Consider the following 12,864-nt stretch of genomic DNA (forward strand, 5'->3'; position numbering starts at 1 on the left):
TATACACGGACACTGTTCACTATTACCACCTGTCACTCTACATTTATGCACTGATACTGCTCACCATTACCACCTATCACACGACATATGTGAGGATGTTGCTTACCATTACCATCTATCACACAACATATATATGAGGACACTACTCACCATTACCACCTATCACACTACATATATGTGAGGACGTTGCTCACCATTGCCATCTATTACACTACATATATGTTAGGACATTGCTCACCATTACCATCTATTACACTACATATATGTGAGGACGTTGCTCACCATTACCACCTATCACACGACATATATACACGGACACTGTTCACTATTACCACCTGTCACTCTACATACATGTGAGGACACTACTCACTATTACCACCTATCACACTACATATATGTGAGGATGCTGCTCACCATTACCACCTATCACACTACATATATGTGAGGACGCTGCTCACCATTACCACCTATCACACTACATACATGTGAGGACACTACTCACCATTGCCATCTATCACACTACATATATGTGAGGACGCTGCTCACCATTACCATCTATCACACTACATATATGTGAGGACACTACTCACCATTTGTGAAGTTATTCAGGGCTTCCCAGAAATATTGAACTCTATTATCAGTTGCCTCCAAATCCTCAAACCTGGCTGGAGGGGATGTGACACGTTAGTAAAGAGGGAGAAGAACAGGGGGAGGAGGACTGATTTATAGGGGTAAGAATATAGCAATACAGTCAACCAGGTGTGCCCATAGGAGAAATAGAAATGGTATATGTATTTTTCATTGATAAGCCACCCTTATACTTACTCAGCATTTTTAGGGCTGCCACAGAGATCTCAGGGTCCCCAGAGACCTTTTTCTCTAGTTCCTGCCATGTAAGGAGATCCAGCACAGCCTGAGGAATGACTTTCAGCAGCCCGGCCTGGAGACCCTGTACCTGAGAGACAAACAAAGATGGCCACCCAGTGAGACGGGGAAAGGCCGAGGCAATGTGAGACGGGGGCAAACCGAGCCAATGTGAGACGGGGACAGGCCGGGCCAATGTGAGAAGGGACAGGCCGAGCCAAGTTGCAATAGGAGCAATAGATACACACCACACATATTCACATTTCAGCTTTTAGCATTTCCTCAGTAGGAACCTGTCCCAGTCTCCGTGTGATATATAACAATCATTTATCAGCTTCATATTACCCGAGGCTCTAGTTGTAGAACTATAAGTCTCGGACTGCTGAAACAACATGCTGGGACCAGTACTTCCTAATATCTTGTGAGTAACAAATTGTCTGGAACATATACTAACATCTGGTATTATATAGAAATAAGATACAATGTAAGAAAATGTGCCTGATTTCCAGGTAAGGAAGAGCGGCATCCTACCTGCTCCTTACTCTCCTCCAGACGAGCTTTCTGCACCATTTTGATGAACTCCAGGCGGTCTTCATAGTGCACAGATATACTGCTGCCGCCGGGTACCAACTCCACCATCCGCTGGTCACTCAGGACCGTCGTGTATGTCAGCTCCCCCCCAAATTTGAACTCAAATGTATCTTTATCCATCACCTCCATCATTTCCAGCAGTTTAACCTGATAGGATAGAGCAGGACAGGAGATTCAGGAATTCCCTATCTACACATACAGGTATATTCTCCTATGGGATCCAGTAATTCAGATGGGGTATCATACACATATATGTAATTTACAGGGTCATTCCATGTCAAGTGGACCAGGGGTTCCCACCTCACCATCTCCAATTTTGAGTGTTGCACCACTACCTTTTTGAGGGCCAGAGGTTTGCTACTATTGCATATTGTGAATTACAATAAACCTCTATCGTCCTAGTGTCTGCATTAAACATCGTACTTACACATTAACATAGAAATAAAGACACGGACAACCAGACTGCCGATTATATTTGACAACTTTTATTAATAATAACATAGCAGTGGCATGGTGGCAAAGGAGGACGGCCTAGGTGAAGAGTCAGTAACGTGTGGTAATTATACATTGATAAACATAAGAGGATGGGCCCAAGATCCAGCCTAACCTCACCCAACTCGAGAAGGGGGGAAAACAGCCTTCTGCCACCCCTTCTTGGGACTAAATACAGGAAGGATGGTGGCCAACTGCCCACCCCACCCATCCCCAACTTGAGATGCCCTGTCAACCTGTCACCCCACGAGATCAAGGAGCCCACTTGGACCGGTGATGCTCCAATCACCCGAGGGGCAATCATGCATGCTCCCGTTGACAGCCCCCTTAACACCTCAGGGTACTTCCTCACTGACCACACACCTACCAGGCTGGCCCTAGGGAATCAGTCAAGGACCGCCCATCACCCTATTGTCCTTCATTCCTATTGGCTAGACCCATAAGCTAACCATAACTCCGTCCTCTTTCATAGTGCTCTTTCACACAGACCCATGCCCTAGGGTTTTATGGGGTCTATTTATCAAGCAGTGAAAAGCATGGAGAAGTGGACCAGTGGAGAAGTTGCCCATAGCAACCAATCAGCTTTGAAGTAGTATTTATCATGTACAGTCTATCAAATAGCTAGTAACTGATTGGTTGCTATGGGCAACTTCTCCACGCTTTTCACTGCTTGATAAATAGACCCCTCTGTCACTATGGTCATACAAAATGCCCGCCGGTGTCTCTCTCACAGTTAGTCTGACATGTACAATTTTATCTAATTTGGAGATGGTCAGGTGGGGATGATCTTCAAAATTGGTCCACTTGGCATGAAATGATCCATAAGATATACACAATGCTACATAAGAGATATATACCACACTACCCAAGCTAAACACAATGCTACATACAAGATATGCATGACAATATATACACAATACTATACACAAGATACATACCACACAACACAATATGCATAAAAGGTACACACGATACTAGATAAGATCTACACAATACTCAATACTACACACACCACTAAAGAAGGCATACACAATGCTACACAACTAAAGAAGGAATTTATATAATGCTACAAAATAAATATACTATATATACACACACAATGCTAATAAATGTAATATAGTATTGTATGGAGAACTCACAAGAAGAGAGTCCACAGCCTGGAAATCTTTACTCCAAATGACTTCCTCCCCTGTCAGTTGTTTCCACACAAGGCCGGGTAACGCCAGGACCTGTGGGCAGAGTGCGTTCAGTGCCGTGTCGGCAGTGAGAGGAGACGGAGCAGTGCCCACTCTGTGCCAGTTTATATTTACATTACATTTCATGTAGATAAGCAGACATTAAATCTCACTTTAATCAGTGCAGTGATGTCTTACCCTGACCATAGGGAGTCAGTGCAGTGATGTCATACCCTGACCATAGGGAGTCAGTGCAGTGATGTCATACCCTGACCATAGGGAGTCAGTACAGTGATGTCATACACTGACCATAGGGAGTCAGTACAGTGATGTCATACCCTGACCATAGGGAGTCAGTGCAGTGATGTCATACCCTGACCATAGGGAGTCAGTGCAGTGATGTCATACCCTGACCATAGGGAGTCAGTGCAGTGATGTCATACCCTGACCATAGGGAGTCAGTGCAGTGATGTCATACCCTGACCATAGGGAGTCAGTACAGTGATGTCATACACTGACCATAGGGAGTCAGTGCAGTGATGTCATACCCTGACCATAGGGAGTCAGTACAGTGATGTCATACCCTGACCATAGGGAGTCAGTGCAGTGATGTCTTACCCTGACCATAGGGAGTCAGTGCAGTAATGTCATACCCTGACCATAGGGAGTCAGTACAGTGATGTCATACCCTGACCATAGGGAGTCAGTGCAGTGATGTCATACCCTGACAATAGGGAGTCAGTGCAGTGATGTCATACCCTGACCATAGGGAGTCAGTACAGTGATGTCATATCGTGACCATAGGGAGTCAGTACAGTGATGTCATATCGTGAACATAGGGAGTCATGTACAGTGCACACAGATACAGTATATGGATGAAGCAATAAGAACAGAATGTTTATGACACTATATACAGAACATTAATACCAGGAATTCCTTTCCTCTGAGTGCTGCGCCCATTAACTGCCCGATCCACTCATATTTCGCTAGGTCCCTGCAGGATGGGTTTGGAACGTACATATCCCGGGCCTCCCCTGTGCCATTTCCCTGTAACAAAGAGAAAAACATCTCCAGCAAATATAAAGGCTTTGTACATCACCAGGACCAGCGATGACAAGGACCATACGACACCGTGTCCAAACAATGTCACCAATATTTAGTAGGTCATCATACACCGCCCTGCTGTATCCCATGTGTCTTTATATTAAACAGGGACGGGAGGGTGACATAAGGGCTCAGACCATATATCTATCCAAACTCACTTCACGCGTGTCGTATTAAACCTTCAGTTTACAAACAACTAACATCTGCTTATTGTATTACCGCTTGGCATCGGTTAGTTACAATAAATGCAAGTAATAAGGGAAAAGTCATTTATAGGCATTTCCTTTAAGGACGGGGATGAGCTCACCTGGTTGGATGTGCGTACAAAGAAGGGCAGTGGCACAGGAGTGTCGGCCGAGCTTGGACAGAGCTCTTCTGAGATATCGGCCAGACTGTCTCGGAAACCTCCGCCTAGGTGCAAGGATCACACAACAGCATCAAACAAGAGAAAGCACTTGTTGCCATGGCAACACGGTATAATCAGCAGCAGCAACACACAGCGCACAGAGATACTCCATACGCCACAGCGACAACCAGGACAAGTGTATGTACAGCTGACTGACATAATCTGTCACAGCGCACAGAGATACTCCATACGCCACAGCGACAACCAGGACAAGTGTATGTACAGCTGACTGACATAATCTGTCACATCGCACAGAGATACTCCATACGCCACAGCGACAACCAGGACAAGTGTATGTACAGCTGAGTGACATAATCTGTCACAGCGCACAGAGATACTCCATACGCCACAGCGACAACCAGGACAAGTGTATGTACAGCTGAGTGACATAATCTGTCACAGCGCACAGAGATACTCCATACGCCACAGCGACAACCAGGACTAGTGTATGTACAGCTGACTGACATAATCTGTCACAGCGCACAGAGATACTCCATACGCTAGGGAAGAGTGAGTGAGAGGGGAAGCAGTCGGGAAGCCGACGGACATAATCCCGAACGCCGGCCTCCCGATTGTCCAATCTTGGTAAGTGTCTAATGACAGGCGTCGAAATCCCAACGCCTGTCATTAGACCTACGCAGGGAGCCCGACACCCGGCTTACCGATCGAAGGTAAGCCGGGCGCGGACAGCCGCGGAAGGGGAGGGTTAGGTTAGGGGCTCCCAGGGGGCACTTAGGGTTAGGCACCCCCCCGGGAGGTTAGGGTTAGGCTAGGGGGGGAGGGAGGGTTAGGTTTAGGCACCCCCCCGGGGGACTTAGGTTTAGGCGGCGGGGAAGGGGGAGTTAGGTTTAGGCACTTAGAGGGGGGATTAGGGTTAGGCACTGGGGGGAAGGTTAGGGTTAGGCACCCCTAAGGAGGGTTAGGGGGGTTAGGTTAGTTGATACTTACCTGGGGACGATCGGGATTTTCAGCCGTGTCGGCCTGCCGCTGTCGGGATTTTGGGGTACTTTAATTTTGTGGCACAAATATCAGCATATCATGCATACCAAAATGCCTCCATATCTAGGTTTACGTGTATCTTACACTTCTGGCTCCCTACGCCTGGAGAGGTGGAATGGGGGAAGGCAGGGGTTAGTTGGGTACAGAAAGAGCATGCGTATTGTAGCCCCTTGTAGAAGCAACTCAGTGAGACTTGGAACCGTCCCCAGATACACTGCTTAGGAGGCCTGTTGTAAAGATACAGGACGTCTATGATAATAGCAACAGACAACTGCAGCTGAGAGTATTTCAGTCATTAGCATTGCGCCAGTCTATTTGGGTTACCTATTAGATATTTCCATTTGGACTATTACAGGAAAAAAGATCCTTAATTGATTTATAAAGCAGCATATGGTGTTTGCATTTCATTACATTACATATGGAAACTGCTACTCGGATTTATGAAAGGCTAATCTGTCTTCTGTATACAACACTTCCTTACATTATGGCTCGTATTCAATTAGCCGCGATAATGTCACCGCTGACGGCAGAATCTACTTTTGACCTACATCGCGTGTTTTAGCAGCGGAAACTTATCGGGCGCGTCCCTGCTATTCGCCGTATTCAATTCCAAAGTATGCGAACAGTCGGCCCGTTGAAACACAAACAGGCAGACAGTGCTGTTAAAAATGGGGAATTCAGCCTGAGGCCCCCCAAAAGATGCACTAAGATTGGGGTTCGATAAAGAAGTCCCCGATTAGCCCTACTGAAGCTATTTGGGTTTTTTCTTTTCAGTCATTTGCTTCAATTTAGCGTCTTTGCACAAGGGGTGAAGAATAGCTTTAAGCAGGTTTAATTGGAGAAAAAAAGTCCTGTCAAATTTGGTGTACATAAAAATGGGTGCAGGCATATTTTAAAGTCTCTAAAGTGAAGTTAAAAATATTGTGAAAAACCCACCAGTTGCAAGCACCTGCAATCAAAAAAACACCTCACCCCTATTTGCAGACCCCCACCCCCCCCAAAGTCTACTTTGTTACTTTTCAAGTTTGTACGCCAACTTTGTACTTTTTCGCCCCCATTTTCAAAGTGTAATTTTTGGGGTGTTTGCAATGAAATACGGCGATATTTTTCCGCCTGGCGAAATTACGTCATCCGCGATACTTTTCCACGGATTCCGACTTTTCGCCGCTAATTGAATACGGCTCTATATTGGGCAATGTGACTCATATTTAATACCAATACTATATATAGGTGTATATAGCAGGTCATTAAATTGCAGACTGTCAAAATGACGACAACAAAATATCGAGCGCAGCATACCGACACGGCAGTAATATTATTTAAAATATTTTTACTGTGTCGGCACTACAGTGTTTACAGTTCTAATGCTGACACAGTAAAAATGCTGTAAATAACATAACTGCCGTGTCGGCATTCTGAGCTTGTCATTACAGTATACTGTAGTTATCTCAACAAAAAAAACAAAGCGATCCAGGGTATATACATGTATACACCTGATGTAAGCCTGTCTGTATATACATGTATACACCTGATGTAAGCCTGTCTGTATATACATGTATACACCTGATGTAAGCCTGTCTGTATATACACATATGTACACCTGATGTAAGCCTGTCTGTATATACATCTGTACACCTGATGTAAGCCTGTCTGTATATACATCTGTACACCTGATGTAAGCCTGTCTGTATATACATGTATACACCTGATGTAAGCCTGTCTGTATATACATGTATACACCTGATGTAAGCCTGTCTGTATATACACATATGTACACCTGATGTAAGCCTGTCTGTATATACATCTGTACACCGGATGTAAGCCTGTCTGTATATACATCTGTACACCTGATGTAAGCCTGTCTGTATATACATCTGTACACCGGATGTAAGCCTGTCTGTATATACATCTGTACACCTGATGTAAGCCTGTCTGTATATACATCTGTACACCTGATGTAAGCCTGTCTGTATATACATCTGTACACCTGATGTAAGCCTGTCTGTACATACATCTGTACACCTGATGTAAGCCTGTCTGTATATACACATCTGTACACCTGATGTAAGCCTGTCTGTATATACATCTGTACACCTGATGTAAGCCTGTCTGTATATACATCTGTACACCTGATGTAAGCCTGTCTGTATATACACATCTGTACCCCTGATGTAATCCTGTCTGTATATACACAACTGTACACCTGATGTAAGCCTGTCTGTATATACATCTGTACACCTGATGTAAGCCTGTCTGTATATACATCTGTACACCTGATGTAAACCTGCTGCAGAAGTACTATGTGCGGAATTTTTGTACTTCAATATGTTGTGATTGGTCTGTATATACATATATAGAAATTTCCATGTACCTTGATCAATGATTCCTTCAGCGATGAATTTACATTCCCACCACTGGTCATAGCGCACCGGCCACCTAGTAAGTCACAAAATCCACAGAATTAGGTTACACAGCGACAAAGTGGACAGTAGGGACTATAAAAAGCAGGGGCATCGTAGAGGCAATAAGGAGCAGTGACACAGAGGACAGTAGAGGTGATAAGGAGCAGTGACACAGAGGACAGTAGAGGTGATAAGGAGCAGTGACACAGAGGACAGTAGAGGTGATAAGGAGCAGTGGCACAGAGGACAGTAGAGGTGATAAGGAGCAGTGGCACAGAGGACAGTAGAGGTGATAAGGAGCAGTGGCACAGAGGACAGTAGAGGTGATAAGGAGCAGTGACACAGAGGACAGTAGAGGTGATAAGGGGCAGTGACACAGAGGACAGTAGTGGTGATAAGGAGCAGTGACACAGAGGACAGTAGAGGTGATAAGGAGCAGTGACACAGAGGACAGTAGAGGTGATAAGGAGCAGTGACACAGAGGACAGTAGTGGTGATAAGGAGCAGTGACACAGAGGACAGTAGAGGTGATAAGGAGCAGTGACACAGAGGACAGTAGAGGTGGTAAGGGGCAGTGACACAGAGGACAGTAGAGGTGGTAAGGGGCAGTGACACAGAGGACAGTAGAGGTGATAAGGAGCAGTGACACAGAGGACAGTAGAGGTGATAAGGAGCAGTGACACAGAGGACAGTAGAGGTGATAAGGAGCAGTGACACAGAGGACAGTAGAGGTGATAAGGAGCAGTGACACAGAGGACAGTAGAGGTGATAAGGAGCAGTGGCACAGAGGACAGTAGAGGTGATAAGGAGCAGTGGCACAGAGGACAGTAGAGGTGATAAGGAGCAGTGACACAGAGGACAGTAGAGGTGATAAGGGGCAGTGACACAGAGGACAGTAGTGGTGATAAGGAGCAGTGACACAGAGGACAGTAGAGGTGATAAGGAGCAGTGACACAGAGGACAGTAGAGGTGATAAGGAGCAGTGACACAGAGGACAGTAGTGGTGATAAGGAGCAGTGACACAGAGGACAGTAGAGGTGATAAGGAGCAGTGACACAGAGGACAGTAGAGGTGGTAAGGGGCAGTGACACAGAGGACAGTAGAGGTGGTAAGGGGCAGTGACACAGAGGACAGTAGAGGTGATAAGGAGCAGTGACACAGAGGACAGTAGAGGTGATAAGGAGCAGTGACACAGAGGACAGTAGAGGTGATAAGGAGCAGTGACACAGAGGACAGTAGAGGTGATAAGGAGCAGTGACACAGAGGACAGTAGAGGTGATAAGGGGCAGTGACACAGAGGACAGTAGAGGTGGTAAGGGGCAGTGACACAGAGGACAGTAGAGGTGGTAAGGGGCAGTGACACAGAGGACAGTAGAGGTGGTAAGGGGCAGTGACACAGAGGACAGTAGAGGTGGTAAGGGGCAGTGACACAGAGGACAGTAGAGGTGATAAGGAGCAGTGACACAGAGGACAGTAGAGGTGATAAGGAGCAGTGACACAGAGGACAGTAGAGGTGATAAGGAGCAGTGACACAGAGGACAGTAGAGGCGATAAGGAGCAGTGGCACAGAGGACAGTAGAGGCGATAAGGCGCAGTGGCACAGAGGACAGTAGAGGCGATAAGGAGCAGTGACACAGAGGACAGTAGAGGTGATAAGGAGCAGTGACACAGAGGACAGTAGAGGTGATAAGGAGCAGTGACACACAGGACAGTAGAGGTGATAAGGAGCAGTGACACAGAGGACAGTAGAGGTGATAAGGCGCAGTGGCACAGAGGACAGTAGAGGTGATAAGGAGCAGTGACACAGAGGACAGTAGAGGTGATAAGGAGCAGTGACACAGAGGACAGTAGAGGTGATAAGGAGCAGTGACACACAGGACAGTAGAGGTGATAAGGAGCAGTGACACAGAGGACAGTAGAGGTGATAAGGCGCAGTGGCACAGAGGACAGTAGAGGTGATAAGGAGCAGTGACACACAGGACAGTAGAGGTGATCAGGAGCAGTGACACAGAGGACAGTAGAGGTGATAAGGAGCAGTGACACAGAGGACAGTAAAGATGATAAGGAGCAGTGGCACAGAGGACAGTAGAGGTGATAAGGAGCAGTGACACAGAGGACAGTAAAGATGATAAGGAGCAGTGGCACAGAGGACAGTAGAGGTGATAAGGAGCAGTGGCACAGAGGACAGTAGAGGTGATAAGGAGCAGTGACACAGAGGACAGTAGAGGTGATAAGGAGCAGTGACACAGAGGACAGTAGAGGTGATAAGGAGCAGTGACACAGAGGACAGTAGAGGTGATAAGGAGAAGTGGCACAGAGAACAGTAGAGGTGATAAGGAGCAGTGACACAGAGGACAGTAGAGGTGATAAGGGGCAGTGACACAGAGGACAGTAGAGGTGATAAGGAGAAGTGGCACAGAGAACAGTAGAGGTGATAAGGAGCAGTGGCACAGAGGACAGTAGAGGTGATAAGGAGCAGTGCAACAGAGGACAGTAGAGGTGATAAGGAGAAGTGGCACAGAGGACAGTAGAGGTGATAAGGAGCAGTGCAACAGAGGACAGTAGAGGTGATAAGGAGCAGTGACACAGAGGACAGTAGAGGTGATAAGGAGCAGTGACACAGAGGACAGTAGAGGTGATAAGGGGCAGTGGCACAGAGGACAGTAGAGGTGATAAGGAGCAGTGACACAGAGGACAGTAGAGGTGATAAGGAGCAGTGACACAGAGGACAGTAGAGGTGATAAGGAGAAGTGGCACAGAGGACAGTAGAGGTGATAAGGAGCAGTGCAACAGAGGACAGTAGAGGTGATAAGGCGCAGTGGCACAGAGGACAGTAGAGGTGATAAGGAGCAGTGACACAGAGGACAGTAGAGGTGATAAGGCGCAGTGGCACAGAGGACAGTAGAGGTGATAAGACACAGTGATCCAGTGTGAAATAGAGGCATGAACATTAAACATTAAAAAAAATGTAATTTCCCAGAATCCCTTGCTGGAGAAGAGTACGTAGTCATTTTAAATGATATCTATGAAAGTTATCAGATGTTTTCTCCATACTTTCCAGGACTAAGAACGATATTCAGACCCACCTGTAGTCCAGGGGCTTCTCTGACTTATCGGTGGGTTTCAGACCTTCATACACCTAAAGGCAGAGAATTGACTTATATAACGCTTGTTGTACCATCATATTAAAGCTGAATTAGGACATGTTAAGCTGGAACTATATATACAGCAGTAATAACTGCATTTGGTGGAAGTTTGGAATATATAGGGCACTGTCACATACATCTCATCTGTGATTTTTACTTATATTTCAGCTGCACATTAAGCTATAGAAAATAGCAACCAATCAGATATTGACTTTCATTAGTCTAATTGCATATAATGATGAAAGCCTCTGTAGGATTGGTAGCTGAAGGCTGTGTCATATGCACCTCGTTATACAACAAACATTATCATTGTTAAAGACCTGCTGAAGGCATCTGCTAGTATGCGTAAGATGTTTTACTATACAAGCTGCCCCTGTCTGGGGTACCTGGCTGAAGACGGTCTTCTTGTAGGTGGGGTCTAGTGTCGGATTATCCCGGTGCTCCACGGCCAGCCGCCGGTTGATGTATAGACGGGGCATGAAGTTGGGTTTACTGGTCTCCGAGTCTTTCAGGCACTGGGTGATGAGTGGAGAGCGCCGTTTGGACAGCAGCAGGAACTGTTTAATGTACTATAAGAGGAGAAAGAGTTCCACAGTCACAAATTAATAGCAATTATAATATACAATGGGGGAGATGTACTCATTTGAGAATGATAAAGTGGAGAGATAAAGTACCAACCAATCAGCTCCTAACTGTCATTTCTCAAACACAGAAGTCTATTTATCAAGCAGTGAAAAGTGTGGAGAAGTTGCCCATAGCAACCAATCAGCTCCTGCCTATTATTTTATAGACGACTGTAAATAAATGCTACTTGAAAGCTGATTGGTTGCTATGGGCTACTTCTCCACTGGTTCACTGCTTGATAAATAGACCCTACATTCTGTAAAATGACAGTTAGGAACTGATTGGTTGGTACTTTATCACTCTACAAGGCTTAGTACATCTCCCCCTATGTCTGAAAGGTATGTGGCAATGAAGGTAATTCTTGGAAATAGTGGCCTATTAGAAATGGCTGGAGATATTTCCTACTAGCTGTGTTCTTCAAATTCTAACATCGGGTGCCACTCTCTCACCTTAAGTTGGTTGAACGTGCCGATGCTGTGATCCCAGGCGGGAACGAGGTGGTGGAGAACATTATCGAGCAGCTTGACAAATCTGTCAGAACAACAGGACAATGATCAATCACAGCGAATGCACAATGACAGAACCAACGTTTCATCCTCCACATCCTAGGAAACCATCTACACATGTTATAGAGGATCCAGCGTTACAGCTTTGGTGACACAGAAGAGGTCATTTATTAGGAGTAAACGCAGCTTTCGCAGTGCTGAGCGCCTCCCTTTGCAAAAGACTTCCATCGGAGCACTGGGATTTGTGGGGCTAGGTGGTCAGACTTGCGGAGGTGCAGGTAGATGGCAGTAGTCGGGCGTTCCTGAGTGACGGGATACAGGGGAGATGGGAACAGCACAGGGAATCAGCACATGCTGAGATAGTGTGTCTCTTCTGATTAATAAGAACTGTTTTGCGTATATTGCGGCAGAGAAACACATTTCCAAGCTCACTTAGGGCCCGATTCAGGTGCGACTTCGTTCGGATTCGCTGCTGCTAAAATATGCAAATGCTGGTCTCAGCCTTCCCCTTCAATCCATCGATCTACTGAAATACTGCACCATCGGCACACCATC

General features: G+C 46.0%; 1 protein-coding gene across 1 annotated transcript in view; it reads right to left on the reverse strand.

The window, feature by feature from the left end:
• Positions 1-12,864, reverse strand: part of HECTD3 (HECT domain E3 ubiquitin protein ligase 3) — a 47,160-nt gene that overhangs the window by 12,943 nt on the left and 21,353 nt on the right. Inside the window, exons 10-19 of the mRNA XM_088455593.1 lie at positions 12,253-12,334; positions 11,566-11,748; positions 11,120-11,172; positions 8,003-8,067; positions 4,534-4,637; positions 4,050-4,169; positions 3,087-3,176; positions 1,396-1,602; positions 826-955; positions 591-665 (exon numbers count right to left, since the gene is read on the reverse strand). Of these exons, the coding sequence (XP_088311719.1) occupies positions 591-665; positions 826-955; positions 1,396-1,602; positions 3,087-3,176; positions 4,050-4,169; positions 4,534-4,637; positions 8,003-8,067; positions 11,120-11,172; positions 11,566-11,748; positions 12,253-12,334 (1,109 nt within the window). The remainder of the gene's footprint in view (positions 1-590; positions 666-825; positions 956-1,395; positions 1,603-3,086; positions 3,177-4,049; positions 4,170-4,533; positions 4,638-8,002; positions 8,068-11,119; positions 11,173-11,565; positions 11,749-12,252; positions 12,335-12,864) is intronic.

The sequence above is a fragment of the Taudactylus pleione genome, unplaced genomic scaffold, assembly GCF_031769625.1.
Source record: "Taudactylus pleione unplaced genomic scaffold, aTauple2 ptg000662l, whole genome shotgun sequence".
Classification (NCBI taxonomy): domain Eukaryota; kingdom Metazoa; phylum Chordata; class Amphibia; order Anura; family Myobatrachidae; genus Taudactylus; species Taudactylus pleione.